Source organism: Eulemur rufifrons, chromosome 18 (assembly GCF_041146395.1).
Source record: "Eulemur rufifrons isolate Redbay chromosome 18, OSU_ERuf_1, whole genome shotgun sequence".
Taxonomy (NCBI): Eukaryota; Metazoa; Chordata; class Mammalia; order Primates; family Lemuridae; genus Eulemur; species Eulemur rufifrons.
This window is the reverse complement of record NC_091000.1, coordinates 40,720,127-40,743,087: the sequence shown is the minus strand read 5'-3', so window position 1 is coordinate 40,743,087 and position 22,961 is coordinate 40,720,127. Positions and strand designations below refer to the sequence as shown.

Here is a 22,961-nt window from a genome sequence, read left to right as displayed (position 1 = left end):
ACTATAAGCAAGTGTAATTATTACAAATAAAAACTGTAAATGATTTAAGCCCTACTCAAGACATTTTTTTTTCTACCACAGTTCCATTAAAATGCCACTGCCCGGGGTCTTAGTAGGATATTGAAGTCCATCAATAGGGTTACTTGCAGCATTTTAAAATTATTCAGATAGTTATGCTTTTGCAACTAGAAGGTGTTTGAAGGACTACAGAGGATTAGATTATATTACATTAAAAAAATTAATGATCAGTGAGAATCTTTTAGAAATTAAAGTCTTCAATAAATTGAATAGCATTTAATTACTTATGGCAATTTGAATAAATAATATTTTAATACATTTTATTATTGAATTGGCCACACAAGCTCTCAGCTGCCACAAAACTCTCCAAATAATGTAAACATACTTCTTTTGTATTATGTTTATGTTATGTGAATTACTGATAGTTCAATTTCAGTTATGGCATAAATAAAAAGGTGCATTGGATGTGATATTATTAGGAAATGGGAGGTCTCATAAAATGAGACTTACTGCTTCCTTTCAGGTTGGAACAAGATCAAAGTAACTAAATCTCAGATGTCTAGACTTTTAGCAAGAAAGAAAAGACAAGTAGAAGTGAAGTCTAACATAAACACAGATATTATCTACTTAATCTTTAAATATTTTGTATCAAATCCCAAAATATTCAAGTAAATAAAAAATAAATTGATTCAGAAAACATTTTTAATTTAAGCAAAAATGTGTAAGCATTTTAATAAAATAAATACGTTAAAATCCTTTAATGATTATGGGTATATTTCAAACCCAAGCTACTTCTAGTAATAGAATACTTATTTTTGGCTTCTTAAAAATGATGTAAAATCACATGTCTATTACTGCATTCCAATTTAAAATATGTATGACTGTTTTTAAGGCACAATGTTTTTGTGTACTCTGTATCAACAAATGAAATCCATGGAGATATATTTAGGTTTTAAGCTGGATTAAGTAGAATTTCTTTTATCCTAAATATTTAATCAATGCATCTATCCTTTATTTATTTTTTATTTTATCAGAAGGCAGAATTCAGTATGCTTTTACATAAGTCCAGGTTTCCCTTTGTTTCAAAAACACTTACTGTGAATCATTATCTGACATTTTGACAACACAAGTACACTTTAAAATGAGTTGATTTTACAAATTCATAATTTTTGAACTTCGTTTTTCCATAGAGCCTGAATAATTATAATGGATATATTTCTACTTACAAAGTTTAAACAATATGTAATACAATTTTGCATAATCTGTGATAATACCTTCTAAAATTATACAATAAGATGGCTTTCTTTGAAAGTTACAAGGAAGGAAATTTGAAATACTACATATATTAGAATGTTGACCATAACAGGATTCAGCGTGCATATCATTTTATTATCAGAATTATCTGAAATATTTGCAGTTTATATTAACTGAAGAGTGCTGTTTGCATTTATATTATGTAGTATATTTATCTTTCATTTATTCCTAAAGCAATATGTTCATTATACATATATACATCATTGTTAGAGCACAGACATTATATAATCATGCTGCCATTCAAAATAAAGGTGTCACATTTTTTTTTTTTTACAATCCAGTGGCATCCAAAGTGCAATATATTGCTATGAAAATGCAAAAATTTTCACAGATTGGCATTTGTAAGTGGGTTTGGTCACAATGAAATGGAATTTGATTTTATACAAATGGAAAAAATTTATCATAAATATATAGACCAATATATAACATTGAAGAACAGAAAGCAGAAAGGAAACAATGCTCTGGCATAAAGATCAATTCTCTTTGCTGCTGTTGGAATAACGGGTTTGGCAGGGGGAGGCTTCTTGTTGTTCTTTGTCTGAGATTTCCCAAGTCCATTGTTGACTTCAATGGGTTTTCCATAGCAGTCATAATTGGATAATTCAAAATCTCTTGGTAAGCTTCCAACAATGCTGAAATCATTCGATCTCAGATCAGACTTAGAAGTACAAACCTTTTTGCATCTAGTCTCACCAACCTGAGAATAAAAATTAATGACAAAATGTATTTAGAATTTTCATATTTATAAAACAAATCTCTTCAAGAAGATATTTTAAAAATTGCTAATTTCCACAAGAGAATATTTGTTTATGCCACAAAGAGATAACAGTCAACTGATTGCCTGAATATTTACAGCTCTAAAATGTTGCCTAAATTACCAGGCTTATGTCATGGAATAAACTTTTGATTAGTTATTTTATGGTAAGTCAACATTTATTTTAGGTGCTACTAGGCTTGTGAGAGTTCTCAGTTACAAGATTAATAAATAAACATCCATACTTGCTCCAATATTTAACCATGACAGAGACGATATTACTACAAAGTTTGGATTATAGACACTTTTTGGACTTCTAATCTTTGACTTCCCTATATATCCTATTTCCAAATAGGGTGGTTTATAAATGCCTGAGGCATTTATCTCTCAAATGAGAGAAACTGTGTCCCTAAACCACATTCACAAATACGAACTAAAAGATGGTTGTAATCATCATGAACCACATATTTACTCATGACAAGCATTCCTAATGTGGCTGAAGTTGAATTAACCAAACACGCACAGGGAATACAAAGAAGTTATGTATTCCTCAGCTAGACCATATGCTACAGACATTATTAAGTTATTAATTTCTGAATTATTAATTTTGAATAAATTACCTATAAGATATAAAATAATCATAGTTAATCCTTGAACAACATGGGTTTGAACTGTGAGGACCCACTTTAATATCTGTAGATTTTTTTCAATAAATACAATTGGCCCTCCACATCCACAGTTCTGCATCTGCAACCAAATCCAGAAATACGGTATTTGCAAAACTCGTGGACATGGAAGGCCAACTTTTCATATCCACAGGTTCCACAGGGCTGACTGTGGGGGCCGTTGGTATGCATGGGATTTTGATATTCACAGTGGGTACTAGAGCCAATCTCTTGCGGATAGTGACAGCCATATTTCATATTGAACTCTCTCTAGCAATTAGAAATGCTCTTAGAAAGATTAGAGAGGTATAGGTCAACCCCCAATGCCTTAGAATAGCAGGGATATTACAAAAGGCACAGAGAGGGTGAGCGCTTGACTCCCTTGCTTAGTTTTCTCACTATTCTTAGTAGTGAGTTTTGTGATTCACCTTTGGAACCTTCACTATTTACTAAGTGAACATTTACTAAGATTTTACTGAAAGAGGAAACCATGTCATTGTATATTGTTAGTACATGATAGTTATTATAGTTTTTGCTTTATTAGTATAATAAATATATTGACTAATTCTTAGATTCTATTTACATTTACTAGATTATGGCTGGGACAAAAAAAAACTATACCTAATATAATAAGTAAATCAAATTATTTCCCAGCAGCACTTGAGGTACCAGGAGACTACCCTTAATCTGAACAAACACTAATATATATTTTCTGGACAAGGGGCAGAAGACGGTGCTCAGAGGTGGACCACAAAGGGACTCAAGTACATTAAGTGAAAAAGCAAGTTCAGATGCATTTACACATCTTTCTCTCATTATACATTTAGATTATTTCCATTTTTTTCCAATTATGAACATGCATTGATGTTATAATTTTAAGCTAGTATACAAATGTTGGCTTTATTATTATATACTTTATACCACATACATATATATATTTGTAAAATGCTATTGAGTAAGAAATTTTTTAAAAGATGTTTATGTAAATATATTGCAGAAGAAATACATAAATATTTGTTGATAAAGAGGAATGAGGATTAAGGAACCGGAAGCTCATCTTTCTGAAAAGTTCATACTTATAAAAACAAAGTAGTACTCTAGCCTCTGCCTATAGACTTAGAAAACATGACTTCTTATCACTTATATTGAGTTTTTACAAATAAAATCAAAAGTATTAACTATAGAAATGTATCTACTATAAGTCATGTTTTTACATGGCGTTAGGTGTAGTTTTAGTATCTGCAAATAACTAAACAAATGGCCAGACTTATATGCTATTATAACCTAAGTCACACATAAATATTTTAAATTTTCTAATCTATTTTATCTATATAAACATATTCTTCAATTTTTAGCAACTTCATAATTATTTTGGAATTCTATCTATACAGTTAAACTGTACATATAGAATGTTATGTTTTCTCATAGAGATTATTTAAATATAGTCAACATGTCAGTAAGGGAAAAATAATTTCGTCAATGTTAAAGCAACAACATTAAAAAAAAGCGCTCCAAAAAGCATAAATTGGTTATATTAAGTTTTTAGCCATTTAATTTATTCAAACCTCTCTCAGAGATGTATTTGAAGATTCTTGTATTCAAAATGTGTGTGGGGCGGGTGAAGAGAAGTTCTACTACATAAGTAATTGTTAATGATATGACACAACTGAGTAAGGAGTGAGATTAGGTTCCCTACTGAGAAGTACTCAGAGTTTCTTAAATAGGTCATGATTCATTAACTAGTTGGCCAGTGTCTTTTGTCCCATTTATCACAGATTTTACATAAACATGACTTTCTTTTTTAGTTAAGACTCTCTACACCTTATTATCATACCAAATATATACATAAAAGTACAAAAGAGTTTATAATATAAATACTGTTTTAAACAGTTGTAATATCACATGAAAAGGATGAAATGAACTGCTTATAAACAAGGCAGTGACCCTACTTAACGCACATTCTTAAAAGCGAATTTGGCTATATTAACCTACAATTAATAATTTCTCAATTATTCATTATTATGAATATGGGTCTCATTTACTTTCATCATATAAACTTCTGTCACTTCTGAAAATTACTGATAACAAAAATGAGATAGTGTGATAATGAAACTGTCAAGAATAAAAAATGATGCAGTTAAAAATTTCCTAATGCTGCAGACTTCAGCCTCTAAGATTTTCTTCGTGGTTCTTTTAAGTTTGAATCCACACACATTTAAAAACAAATAACTTTATGCAATAGTTCTTGGTCAGGAGATTTAGGCATGATTTCATGAAGATAATGGTATCTTGTACAGACAATAAAAGTATGGTCAGAGGGAATAATTTGTATCTATTTTACCAAATTTAAATCAATACTTATTTTAAAAAACATACCATTACCATAAAAAAAAGTCTCATTCACACAGGAACAACAGCTTTTGTTTTTTAATTTATTCAAAATTGTGGACATGGATACTATTTTGTCTCTTATTCATAAAGTCTTCATGTATGACACATACTAGGTGTTGGGAATAGGGTGATGTTAACAACAGTAGGTCCTCAACTGTTTCATTGAATAAAAAAAGGAATATGTGAATTAACAAACAAATTAGTGACCAAAACATTGGAATAGTTGAGAAAGCCCCACCTTTAGGGGGAAAAAAAATCCCAATTTTTTATGTATAATGACATATTCTTGCATTCAGGCCACAAATTATGAAAAGCTTATACTAAAAATTAGATTAAATTATCATTTATCATTTACCGGGGGCAGGGGGAATAGGGTCTTACTCTGTCATCCAGGCTAGAGTGCAGCAGCATTATCATAGTTCACTGCAATCTCAAGCTCTTAGGCTCAAATGATTCTTCTGCCAGGTGAGTAGCTGGGACTATAGGCACGCGCCACCATACCCAGCTAATTTTTCTATGTTTTTTTAGAGATGGGGTCTCACCATGTTGCTCAGGCTGGGCTCAAGTGATCCTCCCACCCCAGCCTACCAAACTGCTAGAAATACAGGTATGAGCCACCACGCCTGGCCTCATTTATCATTTTATACCTTTTTATCATTCTTTTCCTTAGCAAACATAATATTATTTTATAAATCAGCTTCAAAAGTTTTATACAATCCAAATTTCATTGCTTCCATTAATTATTACTGGTATTCTGTCTAAAAATAATGACATCTCATCTGAAATTACTGGGCAAAAGTATGTAATTATATTTTTCAATGCAAAACCACTGAATTAAAAAGACAACAATTTAAAATTTTCAATTTTTATATTTTCTTTCATGTTTCAATATGTAACAATCTTATGAATGTATCAAGTTATACATTTGATATATGTAATTTCTGAACTCATATCATTGTTTTGAAGCCTGTCTCAGGATGTAAATATTTTATGGGTACCATGTTTATTTTGGAAAGCATATTTTGTCCCATAAGGAATAAGAGTAATTTATATTTATTTCTAAAGATTAAAATTTCTGCCAACTCTTAACTTTCTAAGCATCCCTCTTTGACTTTATAGCAAAATGTCATAGCAGTTTAAGAATCCAATCAAAGTGTGTTTCCATTAGCAGCTAAAAACATAGAGAATTAAAACACAGATGTTCTTAAATGTGTTTAACTTTTATTCATTAGGTAATTACTTTAGTACTTGAAAGATAAATTTAAAATAATATAATTGGGTTTAGTATCTCATGGATCCTCTTCTCTTTTATATACATGTTCATGAATAACCTTAATATGCTCCAAAAACCTGATTTAATTAGTATCCTTCCATCAATATCCCACTTGATGGACTATATTAAGATATCAAGATCACTTGCACAGAGAGAATTTCTGTGGTTATTGAGGCTGCACTACACACTAGAGAATGAAGCTGGTCATGGCATTACTGAAATCAACCACCTGTTCTCTGAACATCCGTGTTTTCTGAGTCCAGATCTCTTAACCAGGGTTCAAGTTAGAGGGGATTAGTGGGCTGGAAATGTTAGGAATCGGTAAAGAGAGGGAGATACAAAAGGTGGGGTAGGTAGATAGTATCAAAAAAAACAGACAGTGACCTCTCCATGTAATGTAAGACTCAGCTAGTCTTTCAATTTTTGGCATGGAGAAATAAGTATATGTTTATTATTTAGGAGAAGCAAATTTCTCACATACAGTATGCCTCCAATACCAGTTCCCTGATGTGCTAAAGCATGTCCTTAAGTAGGCCTCTACCTCTTGTAGCTACTATTTAGCTTCTTAGACTTTGGTGGTAACAGAGATGCAAGTAAAATGTTGGAAAAGGGAATCATAATTTCTCTGAAAGGGTGTTTGCCCAGTACAGGATTACAATAAGTCTGAAATGGCCCAGTAGATAGAGCAGTTATAATTTTAAGAAAAGTGTCAAGAGTAGCCCATTGATATACCTATTCATTAATAATTATCAGAGTATGTAGGCAGGGTATAGGTACAATGAGAATACTGAGGCCTTGAAAATCATAGAGGACTTCTGCTTCCAAGAACATGGAGTAGACACACTTTTCCTATTCCTCCTGTTAAGGTCAGGGAAAAAACTCTGGACATTATATATAAAAAAAAAAAAAAAAAACAAGCAAAAAGCATAAGAAGACTATGAAAGGTAGAAAAAAACAGGCAGATCAGCTGGGGACCTCAGGACCCAAGAAGCCACATGGTAGAGAGTTTCTGTGTTTCCTTTTTGCCTCATATATCCCAGATTTAGAGCTGAAGTAGCTGGCAACTAGAAATGCCAATTGGATGCAGACGAAAAAAGCCCCAGGTATATCCTGCTCTGTCTAGCTAGAGGACAAAGTAAGGGGCAGTCCAGCAATAATGTTTTTAGATAATAGCTTCTTTAATCCAGCCAAATACTACAGAAAAAAACTGTGAGCCCACCCCACATGCCGGCAAAGCCGGAGGGAGGAGATGAGCCTCCACTTTCAAGAAGCATTATGTAGCACTCCCACATCCCCACTGAGGTGGTGTCAGAGAAAGCCAAATGGGGAGCCAGGACTTCCATCTTTGTAGACCAATAACTTGGCCACAATCTCTGCCGCAGTGTCAGTGGAAACCACGTAGGGAGCATGGACCTCCACCCACACTCAGCAATAACAAGATGCTCCTCCTCTTCCACATTGGGGTGACATCACAGGAGGCTGTGAGAGCCTGGACCACTACCAAGTGGTCATGAGGGCACCTCCCCTGCTGTGCTGGTAGAGACCACATGGGGAACTGGGAACTCCCAATCCCACCCAGTGTAACAAGGAGCCCCACCTTCACTGAGTGGGGAACCTGGACTTGCACGGCTACCTGGCAGTAATGAGGCAGCACCATTCCTTCCCTGGCAGAACAGAGTCAGAGAAAGCCAACTAAAACAGGTTTAAACAAAACTCACAGTCTCCTAATATAATATGAAAAAAAAAAAAAAAAAAGGTCCAGCTTTCAATAAAAAAATCATTCATACAAAGAACTGGGAAAGATCTCAAACTGAATTACAAAAGAACAATCAAGAGATGTCAGTCCCGAGATGCCCAGGTATTAGAATTAACACAGTCTGAAAAATCTGAGAAAGACATTAAAGCATGCATGATAAAAATTCTTCAATGACCAATTATAAGCATGCTTGAAACAAATGAAAAAAATAGAATGCTTCAGTAAGAAAATGCAAACTCTCAGCAAAAATAAATATATGAGAATATAAATACATATCAAATGGCAACTTTAGAACTGAAAAATACAATAACCAAACTACAAAGCTTAAGGATGTGATCAACAGGAAAGTGGAGGGGGCAAAGGAATCAGTGACCTGGAAGATACAACAGAAGATATTATTCAATATGAATAACAGAGAGAAAAAAACTGGAAAAACAAATGAACTGAGCCCCAGGGATGTCAAACTGCAGTCAGCCCTCCACGTCTGCAGCCTCCACATCCACAGATTCAACCAACAGTAGATCAAAGATTTTTTTAAAAAGCAAAAAATAACAATAAAAAATAATATAACCTAGCAATAAAGTATAACATTTACATAGCATTTACATTGTATTAGATAATATAAGTAATCTAGAGATGATTTAAAGTATACAAGAGGATGTGTGTAGGTTATATGCAAATACTATATCATTTTACATAAGGGACTTGAGCATCTGCAGATGTTGGTATCCACAGAGGGTCCAGAAGCCAATCCCTTGAAGATATGCAGGGATGCTTATATAACAACAGATCGAACATTTGTGTTATTGGAGTTTGGAAAAAGAGGAGAAAGAGGGCAAGTCTGAAAAAGTACACAAAGAAATAATAGCAAAACACTTTCCAAATTTGGCAAGAGACGTAAACCTACATTTTCAAAAATCTGAACAAATTCCAAACAAGATTAAGCCAAAGAAATTCACACAAGACACATCATAATTAAACTTCTGATCACTAAAGACCAAAAAATATTTTTGAAAGTATACAGAGTCACATGACACTCTACTTATAGGGGAAAGACAATTATTATAGAATGATTAGTTCTAATTAGAAGCCATTGAGGCCAGAAGGACATGAACCTATACTTTTTTAGTGCGAAAAGAAATAAACTGTCATCCCACAATCCTAGACCCAAAGAAAATATCCCTCAGGAATGAAGGAAAAATCAAGACATTCTCAGATAAACGGAAACTAAAAGAATCTGTCACCAGTAGACCTATCCAAAATAATGGATAAAGAAATTCTCTAAACAGAAAATAATAAAAGACATAATCTCGGAATATCAGGATAAAAGAAAGAACACAGTTAAGTAAAAATATACAATAAGCTTCTTTTCTGCTCTTGAGTCTCCTAAATTATATTTGATAGTGATGCAAATATTATAATGTGGTTCTAAGTATATGTAGAAAAAATTATTTAAGACAATTATAAACAGAAGCAAGGAAAAGGATAGAAAAGGAGGTAATGTTTTTACACATTACATAAACTGATAAAATGATGAAAGTCACAGACCATGATAAGTTATACATGCACAATATAATATCTAGGCCAACCACTAAAGAAGTTATACAAAGAGATACACTTAAAAACATTGCAGAAAGCTCAAAATGAAATTCTAAAAAATGCTCAAGTAATCCACAATGAAAGCAGAAAAAAGAAAATGAGAAGCAAAAACAGAACAGACAACAGAAATAAAAACATAGACTGATATCCTAATATATCAATGACTACATTAAATCAAAGTGAGCTGAATATATCAATCAAACATAAGAGACTGAAAGAGTAAATTAAAAACCATGCACCAACTCTATGTTGGTCTACAAGAAACTCACTTCAAACATAATGATATAAGCAAGTTAGAAGTAAAAGGATGAAGAACATATATCAAAGATAAAACTTCTTTAAGGCCATGATAGCTCTACATTAAATATTTTTTCCTTATTCTTCAGGAAGGGCATAAAAAGTTACAAGGCCTAAAGAAGGCTCCCCGAAGATAGCAGCCAAGGATTTGCAGAGCGTCTTGGCTTCAGGCTTAGAAAATGAGTATAAATGACTTAAAAAGAAAAAAAAAAAAAGAGAGAGAGAGAGAGAGAGAGAGAAAGGCCACAGGTAGCCCCATATAAGAATGGTTCATTTGCTTTTGTATCTAAAAAATATATGTGGTGTACTTGTCCAGCACCTAAGTGGTATTTGACCTAAGTATTTTGAATGTTTTCTAAACAGCACATTTTTTCAAAAAGTGTGTTGTGATCAGTTCCTTTTCATCTGTGAGAGAAATACAGGTGAATGCCAATTCCATCACACCTTTACACACTCACAAAAGCATCCCTCTCCTGACGCTGTCGAAAAGACGTGGGAAATCATCTTGTTGAATAATCTCATTCTTACCTGCAAAGTGCTAATATGAACAGGAGTCCCTGTACCGTTCACAGTATTCTTTTTAGCCACGCTTCCACCTTTCCCATCTGCTTGCTCAGCCTTAGCAATTCTGGCTTTTTCTGCTTCAACCCTTTTGGGGTTGTTCAACATCACCTGGACAACGGCATACTCCACCAGTGAGGCAAACCCGAAGAGAAGGCAAGCGATGAGCCAAACATCGAGAGCCTTCACGTAGGACACTTTGGGGAGCTCAGCAGCAAGGGTGGTGCACTCAGAGGCCAAGCTGAGGACTGAGAAGATACCTATAGAAACAGAAATAGGAACTAAAGTTGCTTTTTATAAAATGTTCTGCAATCATCACTTTTAACTAAATCCCTCTCCGGTAACTTTCAATGGACCATGAACAATTTATCGGGTCTCTTTAAAGCTCAAAGACTAGAAGAAATAATCAGTACATACTTTTATCTAGGGATTTATTGATTATGATTGGAGATGTTGATAAATGCTTAGCCTTTAAAAAATAAAATAAAATAGAAATAGACCAAGGTGTGAAAACACAATTTGGATCTGTTTTAAATTAAAGATGTCTAAAACTCTTCTATAGTATCTTTGAGGAAGCCACAGAGCTCACTGATTACAGAGAACTATGTATTTTATTTTTCAGCTTTGTTTTAGATAGAGTTCAGCTTACAGAGCTAAATTAATGCCCTATGAACAACTAAATCAGAATAAGAATAGAACATAGAAAGTAATTTTCTGATAAGGTTCACAATAAGAAAAAAAAAATCTAGTAGAGAAGACAAAGTAGAGAACGTTCCTGATTATTTCAGGGAAAACAAATGATTCCAGCTTTTCAAGGAAAGGAATTCCAGCTGAAAACTAACATATTATATATCAATTTAGGTAAAGTAACTGTAAATCTCCAAAGAAGAATTTCAATAATTTCTCTCTCTTTCTCTTCCCACTTGCCACGCTTCCTCCCAATCTCCTTTCTTTCTTTTCTCCCTTCCATCATATTTTCAGGAGAAGGGATTATTACAGAAGGCCTTCCAAGTCCTATAATGGATTTAATACCATGTTTGGTAGAGAATATTAAGAAACTTTAAATGTAGAGGAGAGAAATGGCATCACATCAAATTACATTACATCAAAAAAGTGTTTCAGTAATATTACTCTGCTATGGATATACCAAATAGATAGAAAAAGAAAATACAGTAGAGTTTGGGAAACAAAGCATAAGGAAATGAAGGCCTAGATTATAATAGGATCAAAGTGAAAGGATTTTAGAGTAAACATTTGAAAAGACATGGTTACTGACTCAAGAAGGAAGGAAAAGATTAAGACAAAGTTTTGAGCAGGATGACTGGAACAATCTCCATGAAAGATGGGAAAAGGGGAGTATAGAAAAGCTGGTGACTTTGGCAGGAAAATATTGAAGGGTTAGATAAAGGCCAAGACATAAAACACCATGATCTTGACATGGTGTAGTGCACCTGCAAATCTGCAAGAACTTTTTGAAAAGGAAAGATTAGCCAATATCATTCAGATGAAGGTCATGTGGAAAAGAGGGAGGACTTCATGAGGTAAATATGTTTGGGTGTCAGAAAAGGGGATCAAAGAAACAGATGAAGGGACTATCTTTAAAAAGAGAGACACGAGACTCATAGATTTTGGAGGGAAAGGAGGGTACTTAGAATTCTAGACATTAAGTTAAAAACAATGACAGTCATTTCCATCAAGATTTTTTATCATTCCAAGGACAAAAGAATAGAAATAGATTAAGTTAAGGAGGAGAGGAAGGTGAACATGCACCATGTGCCTTATCCTCGGGAAATCATATTATAATAGGAAATACCCATTTGCTTTTTCTACCCTAAAATAAGAAATCTGAGCAAATAATATTACTTTGGACAAATATTTTAGCATTATCACAAATAGCCTTCAAATGAGATTAATTCATTATTAAGTTGTGCATAGTAAAATTCTGTCTAAATTTTAATAAATTATAAACCAATAGAAAGAAATGTAAATCTATCATTCATAAAAGTATAGATTTTTATAATGTTAATATTATTTTCTTAATAAATTTCCATGTTCCTTTTTAATAAATTCTAAGACTTCTTGGTATAATATTTCAAAAACATGTTAAAATTATATGAACGTCATTTGTCAGAATACTTCCTCCATAGTATAAAAATAAATCAAGCCTGGATTTCAAATCAGGGAAAATGTCATAAAATTGATATTAATTCTTACAAATAGATGTAGAGTCTTAAAGTTCTACGAAAAGTTAAAGCTAGAAAATAATATAAATTAAATTATTAACAAATAAGCTATATAAAGAGGTTCAATTGAACGAAATGTTCCATAAACAATTCAACGTTAATGTTATTTCATTCATCAATGTGCAGTCAGAATTTTATAGTAATAAAATCATCTCAATTATTCAAGATATATGATTGTGTAATATCCAGAGATTTCTTGCCCAACTAATCTCAGAGGAAGAATCTACAGAAAGATTCCTTAACAGTACATACACTAGCAGTATACTGGTGAAAAGAGAAAAATCAAAAACTAGGAAAACAAAAGAAAACAAAAGGAAGGAAGGAAAGAAGGACGGGTAAAAAAAGGGAAAGGAAAAGAAATGGAAAGTAGAGAAAGTAGAGATAGTAGAAAATTCATTCAGAAGTGCTGCTAAATTATCTTAGCATATTGTCATTTCATAACTTTTTAGTCAAAGGACATTAAAATGAAAAGGAATTGTGACCTTAATTATTAATCTTTTTATATTTATAATTGAAAGTTATTTGTTAAAAAATATATTCCCTTTAGCAACAACTAAAATATCTTATGTACCAGGAAAAAGAAGTGCTGCAGTATAATTTACTCCATAGTTACTTCCATAGTTACTTGCACAGATACTTCCATACTTAGAGAAATAACTTAAGACAAGAGTTGTTAACTAAAATTCAAAGGGGAAACTTTGATGCTTGTTAACAATGTAAAAAGTGAACCAAAAAAAGACAAAGGTAGAAAAATGAAAGTAGAATACAGAACTAATTTTTTAAAAAAGCAAAATGAGTTGAGAGTAAAGTAATTACTTTATGCTATATGTTTTCTCCTAACTTTTAGGAAATAGAAACTGTGGGCCATAACAGAAAGAGATTGGCAGACGGTTTTGTTTTTCAATCCTTTGGAAGAATGCAGGGGGGAAAAGTAGAAAAAGAAAAGATATGCTGAGTCAAAATGGCTATATCAACTCCATATCCTGAAACTTAATCTGAGTCAATAGTATGATTTCTGTTTTCTTTTTAGATAAAATTAGAAATGTGTAGGTCTAATAACAGACCTTTGAAATACCTGCAGCATAATGCTATAATTATAGTTGGAGATTTTAATACCTCTCAACAATAACAATAATAGTAACTAGATGAAAGATTTCAACAGCACTATCAACCAACTTGACTGTAATGGTATTTACACAGTACAGCACCCAACAATGACAAATATGCATTGTAAATGCTCATGATGGGGTTACCAGGAGGCATATGCTAGGCTGGGATATTAAAAAAAAGGTCTCAACAAACATAAAAGGATTGATATCAAAGAGCATATATTCTCTGACAAAAAATGGAATTAAATTAGAAAGCAATCATATTCAGCTACCTAGAAAAACTCTAAATACATTTCTAAAGAATCCATGAGCCAAAGAAGAAATCACAAGGGAAATTAGAAAATATATTTTAACTGAAAGATGAAAATATAATATACCAGTATTTGTGCATGGAAGCTAAAACAATGCTTACAGGGAAATTTATGACTCCAAATGCTCATGTTAGAAAAGAAGAAAGATCTAAAATCAATTGTCTGAGTCCCACTTTAAGCATTCAAAGAGCAATCAACCTAAAACCAAAGTAAGTAGAAAGGAAATAATAAACTTAAGAACTAAAATCAATAAAAAAGAAAATAAACAAATAGAGAAAATTAATGAAATGAAAACTAAAAGCTAGTGCTTTGAAGAAAATATCTATAAAATAAAAAGCCTTTAGCTAGAGTGATCTAGAAAAAAAAAGAATTTAACAATATCAGGAACGAAAGATGGGACATCACTACAGCCAGACATTAAAAGGAAAAGGGAGTACTATAAACAAAACTCATCTAACATCTAGAATCAAGTGATATAATTCACCAAATAAGAGAAGGCAGGCCACATAAATGTTTAAATATCTACCCACCTTCCTCTCCGTTCCCATATATTATACTTACTCTGCCTTCTCTCCTGATCCTATGCACCAGGGATGAGCTATGGCCCAATCTGGCCCACCATCTATTTTTATAAATAAAATTTTATTGGAACACATCCACACCCACTCAGTTACATATTGTTTATGGCTGCTTCAGCATTACGACAGCAGAGTTTGATGGTGTGACAGAAACTATATGGCCCACAAACCTTGAATATTTACTGCCTGGCCTTTTATAGGAGTTTGCTGATCCCTGAGACAAACACATTTTGTTCCCAGCAAAGGCCAATCTCTCCATGTCTTGGATCTCATCCCCTCTCACTTTCTCAGGGACACTGCTCTTCCACTTTTTCCATCTCTCAATTTTTCCTTCACCACTGGTCGTCTCCCGTCAAAAACACACATGCTATGATTTTGTCTACCTCAACAAAAGGAAAAACCTTCTCAACTCCTATTCCCACCCCAGCTATTTCCCCATTCCTTTTGCATTTACAGCTAACAATCTCCAATGAGTTGTTTATACTGAATGTCTCTAGTTCGTCCCCTTCTCTTCTCCCTTGAAGCCACTCCAACCAGGCTCCCCCCTTCTCCTCACTACATGGAAACTGTCTGTGTCATGCACACCAATGATTTCCGCAGTTTGTTTAAACTAATGGCAATCTTTAGCCCTAAACTTACTTGACCTATGAGCAGTTGGTTGATTGCTGCCTTCACCTAGAAACACTTTCTCCACTTGATCTCTAGGAAATCACACCATAATGGTTGTTCCTCATTTTTCTCAGTCCTCTCGTAAATAGACTTCTCTACCGATACCCACTCCCCTGTGACTCCTTCAGTCTCATTGCTTTAGAGACCATCTATATTCTGAAAAATCTTACATTCTTACTCTAGCCCTAAACTCTCCAACAAACCCTAGACTTGTACATCCAACTGCCTAATATCTCCATGTAACAGACACTTCAAACTTAATAATAGGGTTAAAACAAAGCTCCCTGTCTACCTGCCTTTGCAAACCCACTCTACTTGCAGCTTTTCCCATATCAGTTAATATCAATTTCATCTTTATAGCTTTTCATCAAAAAAAACCTTGAACCTTGACTCTACTTTCTTAAATCTGACAGGTAATGCATCTACAGATATATCTTTTATCTCCATCCTCATTAGATCCATCTTTGAACATTTATCAGCACCTGCACTATAGCCCCCTCCCCTGGCCAAACCAGGATTATTTACCTGGATTACTGCAATAGCTTCCTAACTGCTTTTCTTGCTTCCACCATTGCCCCATGTCAGTCTATTCTCAACAAAGTAGGCAAACAGACCTGGCTAAAATTTAAGTTAGATCATGATCAAAAGCCTTTAGGGGCTTCATACTGCACTCTGAATAAAAGCCAAAATCATCAGCATGCTTTCAGAGGTGGTATGTTATCTTTCTGACATCATCTCACTCATCTCCCTTCAACTAACTCTGCACCGGCCACGCTGGCCTCATTGTTCCCAAACACCCAAGCGTGCTCCCTCGTCAGGAACGCAGCACTTGATGATCACTGTTCCGGCCCACTCCTTCCTAGACGTTCATGACCCATATCTTCAACTCCTCCATTTCTTTATTAACTATTTATTAGCTGTTTATTTTGTTGACTACATCCCCATCTTCTTGAATAGCACCTAGCACATAGCACAGAATAAATACTTGTTGAATGAATCAAAATATGTAAAAAGTGCTTTGCAAATTGGAGAGCAATATATAAATGCAGCATATTTTAACTCCTGAATGCATAATATGAGCTTTGCACTCATTTTCTCAGTCTTCCCAGTTACCTCAGGGAGATATCATCCCTCTTGATATTTCAGCAGAGTTATGTTTAAAGAAGTTAAATCTGTTGTCCCAGTTGTCACAGCCAGTAAGCCCGGGGCTAGAATTCAAACCCACGTTGACTCTAGAGACTGACTTTCACCCATTAAACACTTCAAGATGGATAACAGACTTAAACCTAAGACATGAAACCTTAAGAATTCTAGAAGAAGATGTTGGGAAGACCCTTTCAGACATCGGCCTAGGCAAAGAATTTTTGAAGAAGACCCCCAAAGCAATCACCACAGCAACAAAAATAAATAAATGGGATCTGATCAAATTAAAAAGCTTTTGCACAGCCAAGGAAACTATCATTAGAGCGAATAGACAGCCTACAGAATGGGAGAAAATATTTGCTTTCTACACATCTGAGAAAGGGCTGATAACAAGAATCTATGTAGAAATTAAAAAAATCAACAAGAAAAAAATCAACCCCATCAGTAAATGGGCAAAGGAAATGAACAGAAACTTTTCAAAAGAAGACAGAATAATGGCCAGCAAACATCTAAAAAAATGCTCAACATCCCTAATCATTAGAGAAATACAAATCAAAATCACAATGAGATATCACCTAACCCCAGGGAGATGGGCCTCTATCAAAAAATCCCAAAACAATAAATGTTGGTGAGGATGTGGAGGGATGGGAACACTCTTACACTGCTGGTGGGACTGCAAATTGGTGCAGCCTCTGTAGAAAAGAATTTGGAGATACCTCAGAGAACTAAAAATAGAAGTACCATTCGATCCAGCAATAGCACTGTTAGGCATCTACCCAAAAGAGCAAAAGACATTCTATAATAAAGGCATCTGCACCCGAATGTTTATGGCAGCACAATTCACTATTGCAAGGATGTGGAAACAACCCAAGTGCCCATCAATTCATGAGTGGATTATTAAAATTTGGTATATGTATACAATGGGATATTACTCAATTATAAGAAATGACAGTGATCTATAGCACCTCTTATATTTTCCTGGATAGAGCTTGAGCCCATTATCCACAGTGAGGCATCACAAGATCGGAGGAATAGCCTCCACATGTACTCGCCATCAAACTGGCACTAACTGATCAACACTACGGTGCTCACACGGTAGTAATATTCTCCAGGGATTAGGGGATTGGTGGGGGGTAAACTCACTACTAATGGACACGGTGAGCATTGTAGAGGGGAAGGGCTTGCCTCTAATCCTCACTTGGGTGAGGCAAAGATATAAACTGTAACCAAAATGTTTGTGCCCTCATAATTTTCTGAAATAAATGAAACACTTCTGCCCCATACAACAGCTCTCCAGACGTAAGGTGGCAGCTCAGGAACTTCGTATCAGAAGTCCTGCAGTGAATGGAGATTCAAGAGAAAATTCCTTTAAGGATATGTCAGAGATTGAGATGTCTCCAGAGTATTCTTGGAAGCCTGACATTTATATCCCTACATGAACATAAGATACTTCCAATAAACAAAAATGATTATTAATGATTATTTTGGAGAAAATGCAGGGTATTTCTAAATCCAGTTTTTGGGAGTTTTATACAGTACAATATAAGGCATAGTTAATTTTCATCCACTAAAAGAATTAATTAATCTATCAGTTGTCATTGTCTTCATCGCTGATACATAACCCTTAGGATGAAATTTCCCACATTTTTGGTTATTAAGATACAGATTTGGTCTTCATTATTTTTATCAGAGATAAACCCCAAATTTCTTAGATAAAATTATCATTTCCATTGCTTCTTTCCTGATTTCCTACTCTTTAAGATATGTATTTCATTTAATTCCTTCAACAAGTCAGGAGGTAATTTGCACAAGGCCTTCTTGATGGAAGAAAAAAATTACACGTAGTAACCAATTACTCACTGAGAGATGAGATCCATCATAGCTTTACTTACATGAGTTACAGGTGATATTCAGAAAACACAAACACATACACACACACTGTAATAAAGAATTTAAAAACATGCAAAACAGTCAAAACTTGTTACAATGTCCATATTTTGAAGTTTATTCACTTCACCCACAGGAATGGCTCTTGCTTATTTCCTCAAAGCTGTTTTCATCCTTATACAGACATGATTTTCACAAGACTGGCTAATGGTGTTTCTATGTCATAGAAGATTCAAAATAACAAACTGGAGAGCACGAGCGTCCCAGGGAGACAACCAGCCCGGACTCTCTCCTGCCACCCCTGTGATATATCACACAATAATCAGTGCTTAAGAAAATGATGCCGCATATTTTTAAAAATAAATTATTTTACTATTCCTTGACCATACAAGTATGGGGTAGTATATACTACTGTTTAGAAAGATTTCCATAAAAATAGTTATTTGCTTTCAACTTTGACACTACTGAAGATTTTAGACTTTAGTTATCTGTGAGAAGCACTTATTAATAATTATTTTATGACAGAAAAAGTAGATTAACTGCTTAAAATTTCCTGAGGACGCGAAAAGAAAAACTTAGCTTAATGACAGAGTGTGTAAACATTGAGAAAATCAAGTTCAATATCAAGTTTTAAAGAAAGCCTAAAAAATAATAACATAGGTTGCCATCAATTCTAAAACGCATTGTTTCAAAGTAGTTGATCATACAGTGAGTTAGATAAAGACAGAACATATTCCTGACGTGAGAGAGATGCATGGAACACTTTACCCAGGGGCACTCTGGCAGCGCTGGCATCCGGGTTGATCCAGAAGGAAAGCCAAGAAAGAACGACAATGAGCAGGGTCGGGGCATAGACGCCCATCATGTAAAACCCGACCTGTCTCCTCAGGGTGAAGATGACTTCCACACAGGTGTAGTAGCCTTCAAACAAACACATTAAAGGTGTAAGGTTCTCACCCACATACAACTGCAAAAATCAACAATGTGCCTGTATATATATGGCTAAGTCACCTCTGGTGGAGGCAACTTCTCAAAGCAAACTCCTCAAGAAAAGGTTTTTTTTTCTTTAAAGATATATAATCTATGTGATCTAAAAGGGTGATATGGAACCAGTTTCACCTGACCTTTCACAACTTCATTATGTCATTGAGAAATGGATCCCACATGCTGCTCCACGATGTCAGTGTCTAGGCTTTTCCATCTTTGTTCAGAAAATTTGCAATAGGGTTGAACTTTCCCTTACCCGTGGGTACTCTCAGGGCAAATGATCTAAAGGAGTCATACTGGCAGCAGTAAATCAAAGCAGAACAAGTCTAAAAAGAAACACTCCTGGACTGCATGTTGTCAGGGTAATTTTTTAGCCACACGTACCACCTCTTGTCTAGAAAGGATGGCAGTCCACAATAATGCTTATGTACAGTTAAACATTACAAAATTAAGAAAGTATTAGAAGTAAACATTAGCAAGGATAAGAAATAAATGTTTTCAGTCAATGTACATAAAAGGTTGTAACGTGCAAATATCTGATGTTCCTCTCAATTTTCTTCCCTCCTCCACCACAGCCCTCAAATGTACTCAATTGAAGGAAAGAACTTTCATTTTCACATACTCAGACAAATGCAAAAATTGCTTTACACCCTAATTCTAAAGTGGCCATGACATCAGCTAGTCCTCCAAATTAATTACAAATTCTGGCGGCCTCATAATAGCTTTTTCTGCCTTGACAAAGAAAATTAGTGGCACAAATATTCTCACAGCACTGCTCTCAAATAAAAGACATATTTCCAGATGTTTGAGATTATATGTTAAAGGTTTTGGTCCTTTCAGTTAGTAATTTAAATGTAATATATTATGCCTAAAATAGCTAATTCAGATAAGAATGTCATTTACCATTTAACAAAAGTAAGGTTATACGAAAATACCAAAAAGTTAAAATATCTCCAATTGTTTTCAATTTACACAGTACATAATTCTTTCCAAAATAGTGAAACAAATGAACAGTGAATAAATGAAACAATTATGGGGGAAAGAATAATGTTACTATTTACTATTTTATAGTTTAAAAAATAATATTTATCTAGTCTTCCTAATTGGGAGCACTATACATACTTCTGACACTAAGATAATCTTCATATTTATGCATTAGTAACACCTCACTCAGTACTTGCACACAATAGGGTCTTAATAAATGTTAAATAAAAGAATGGCTATTTACATCCTCTAACAAATAAGTTAGATTAGAAATCCATCCTTTTTCCAATATGAATTATAGTCATTGTTACTTCTGAGAGGTTAGAAAGATGGTAGAGCTGATATGTAACAAAAATAATTCATTGATTTGAACTGAAGTAAATTCTAATTATGCCAAAAGCTTCCAGATTATATCAAAGAAATGCGGAGTGTTTCTTTCTAAATTTTTAATTCCATCAAAACTAGGCAATATATTAAATCATTCATAGGTTTTAAAAAGGTACAAAAAAACAATGAAAAATGTCCCTCCCTTTTCTGTTTCCCACCATTCATCTTAACTTCCTGCTTGAACAAACAAGAACATATGTTTCTAATTAACAATCATGCATAATATTTTGAAAATATAATCTTTCATAAGTACAACTGCTATAATTATAAGGCTCACACTATTTCCTAAAAGTGATTCTGAAGTACCTTGCTTTGTGATAGCATCACTTATTCAAGGTAATTTTATCTTCACCTAGTGCACATGAAATGTATTTCTCAACATATTATATATTTTTAGGTAGCCTTGGTTTTCACAAATATTATAACAATTTAGTATAAAGTAGCACACTGTAAAATGCAATTTTGCATTCCATCTCACTATGTTTAAATGACAGCCAGAGAGTAACGTGAGTCCTGTGTTCTGAAGCAAGTTTCCACCATGTCCCTTTGATGAAGGCATCCACTAGGGGAGCTTCATGAGACTTGGATGCATTTAGCAGTAAAATACATGCTTGGATATTATAGTGATTTGCTCCATAAACTTTTATGAGAAACATTTCTTGATCTTTTTTGATCTTTTCCTAGCCCTGCTACATTTATGAGAGGCAGGTGGGCAGCTAATTGATATAAACGTTCATTGGGCAAATTCAATTTACTTTCTATTTCCTGTGAAGTTTTATTTCATTATTCACTCAGGCATCCAATTTAAGTATTTTTGTATACTTGTTTTCCTATATGTTTCTCCACCTTTGCTATTTCTACAATCATGAAAAAGCATAATTTTAACAAAGTTAACGCTGTCATTATTTCTGTACAAATTAAAGAAAATATATCATTTTATATATATTGCTTATATATATATATATTCTTTCCCACCATTCTACATTGTTAAGCATTCCATATATTTTTAATGTCTTATTTTTCTAAATAGATTTCTAAATATTATTTAAACATTAAAATATATTTCACTTATATTCATATGTGTGATTCATATAAATGCTATGAATTACCAGAAACATTGTAAGTGCCAAAAAATGTTGTTAGCCAAAAGTTTTTTTGTTGTTGTTTTCTGTAGCTAATGAGATTTCAGTGACTTATTTAAGACTCAAAAAATACCACACAAAAAAGCTCATAACTCTTGAGTAATACCCCAAATTCTCTCTACCATGGCACATTTTATTTCCTTCTAAGAATTAAATGAACTACATTTACTTTGTTTACTTGTTTACCACATTGGATAATGGCTCTCTGAAGAGCAAGGACCTGTCTTTTATTTACTACCGAGTCCCCAAATGGAGATTTTTAAAAGTAGGGCTTATATGTAAAAAAAAAAAAAAAAAGAACCCACCCCCCCCCCAGGATTTTCAATGCTATTACATAACTTTATGCTATTACCTAAAATTACAAATAAAATTGCTAATTTTATTTTCACCTCTGGATGAAGTTTAAATCTTCAATAGGGTCTCTTTCATATTTCTCAAAACAATTTAGACACTATTCATTCTTAAATGTTAAGCATATAATCTGGATGCAGGTAACTATTTTCAAAGTACAACAGGAGTACACAGGTAGTATAGTAATGTCAGACTCACTATCTCAGCACATCACTTAGAAACAGTCTGACTTTGGGCAAACCTCTTTGCTCCATTAGCCTAATGTGTACAATAGATATAATAAAGGTACTTAACTCATAGGATTGTTGTGAGGATTAAATTATATAATTCCTGCAAACACTTAAAATAATGCCCAGTATAGTAAGAATTCAAAAAGGTGTCTACTAAATGTCTTCTTACACAACAATCCCAAAAGGATTTTTCTTGGCTTTCAAGATTATTCTTTTCATTATTAGATGAGTTATAAACATCCCTAAAAACTGTAGTCTTCTTAATTTGAAGGAGTACAGATGGGAGAAAGAATACTATGCTTAGTCCCAGTC

General features: G+C 33.7%; 1 protein-coding gene across 2 annotated transcripts in view; it reads right to left on the bottom strand.

Moving 5' to 3' along the window:
- Positions 1 to 307: 307 nt before the first annotated feature.
- Positions 308 to 22,961, bottom strand: part of GLRB (glycine receptor beta) — a 64,294-nt gene continuing 41,640 nt past the window's right edge. Inside the window, exons 8-10 of one of the 2 annotated variants that reach the window (XM_069493344.1) lie at positions 19,337 to 19,489; positions 10,596 to 10,888; positions 308 to 2,029 (exon numbers count right to left, since the gene is read on the bottom strand). In XM_069493344.1, the coding sequence (XP_069349445.1) occupies positions 1,733 to 2,029; positions 10,596 to 10,888; positions 19,337 to 19,489 (743 nt within the window). In that variant the 3' untranslated portion in view covers positions 308 to 1,732. The remainder of the gene's footprint in view (positions 2,030 to 10,595; positions 10,889 to 19,336; positions 19,490 to 22,961) is intronic. The other variant, XM_069493345.1, reaches the window with a different exon arrangement.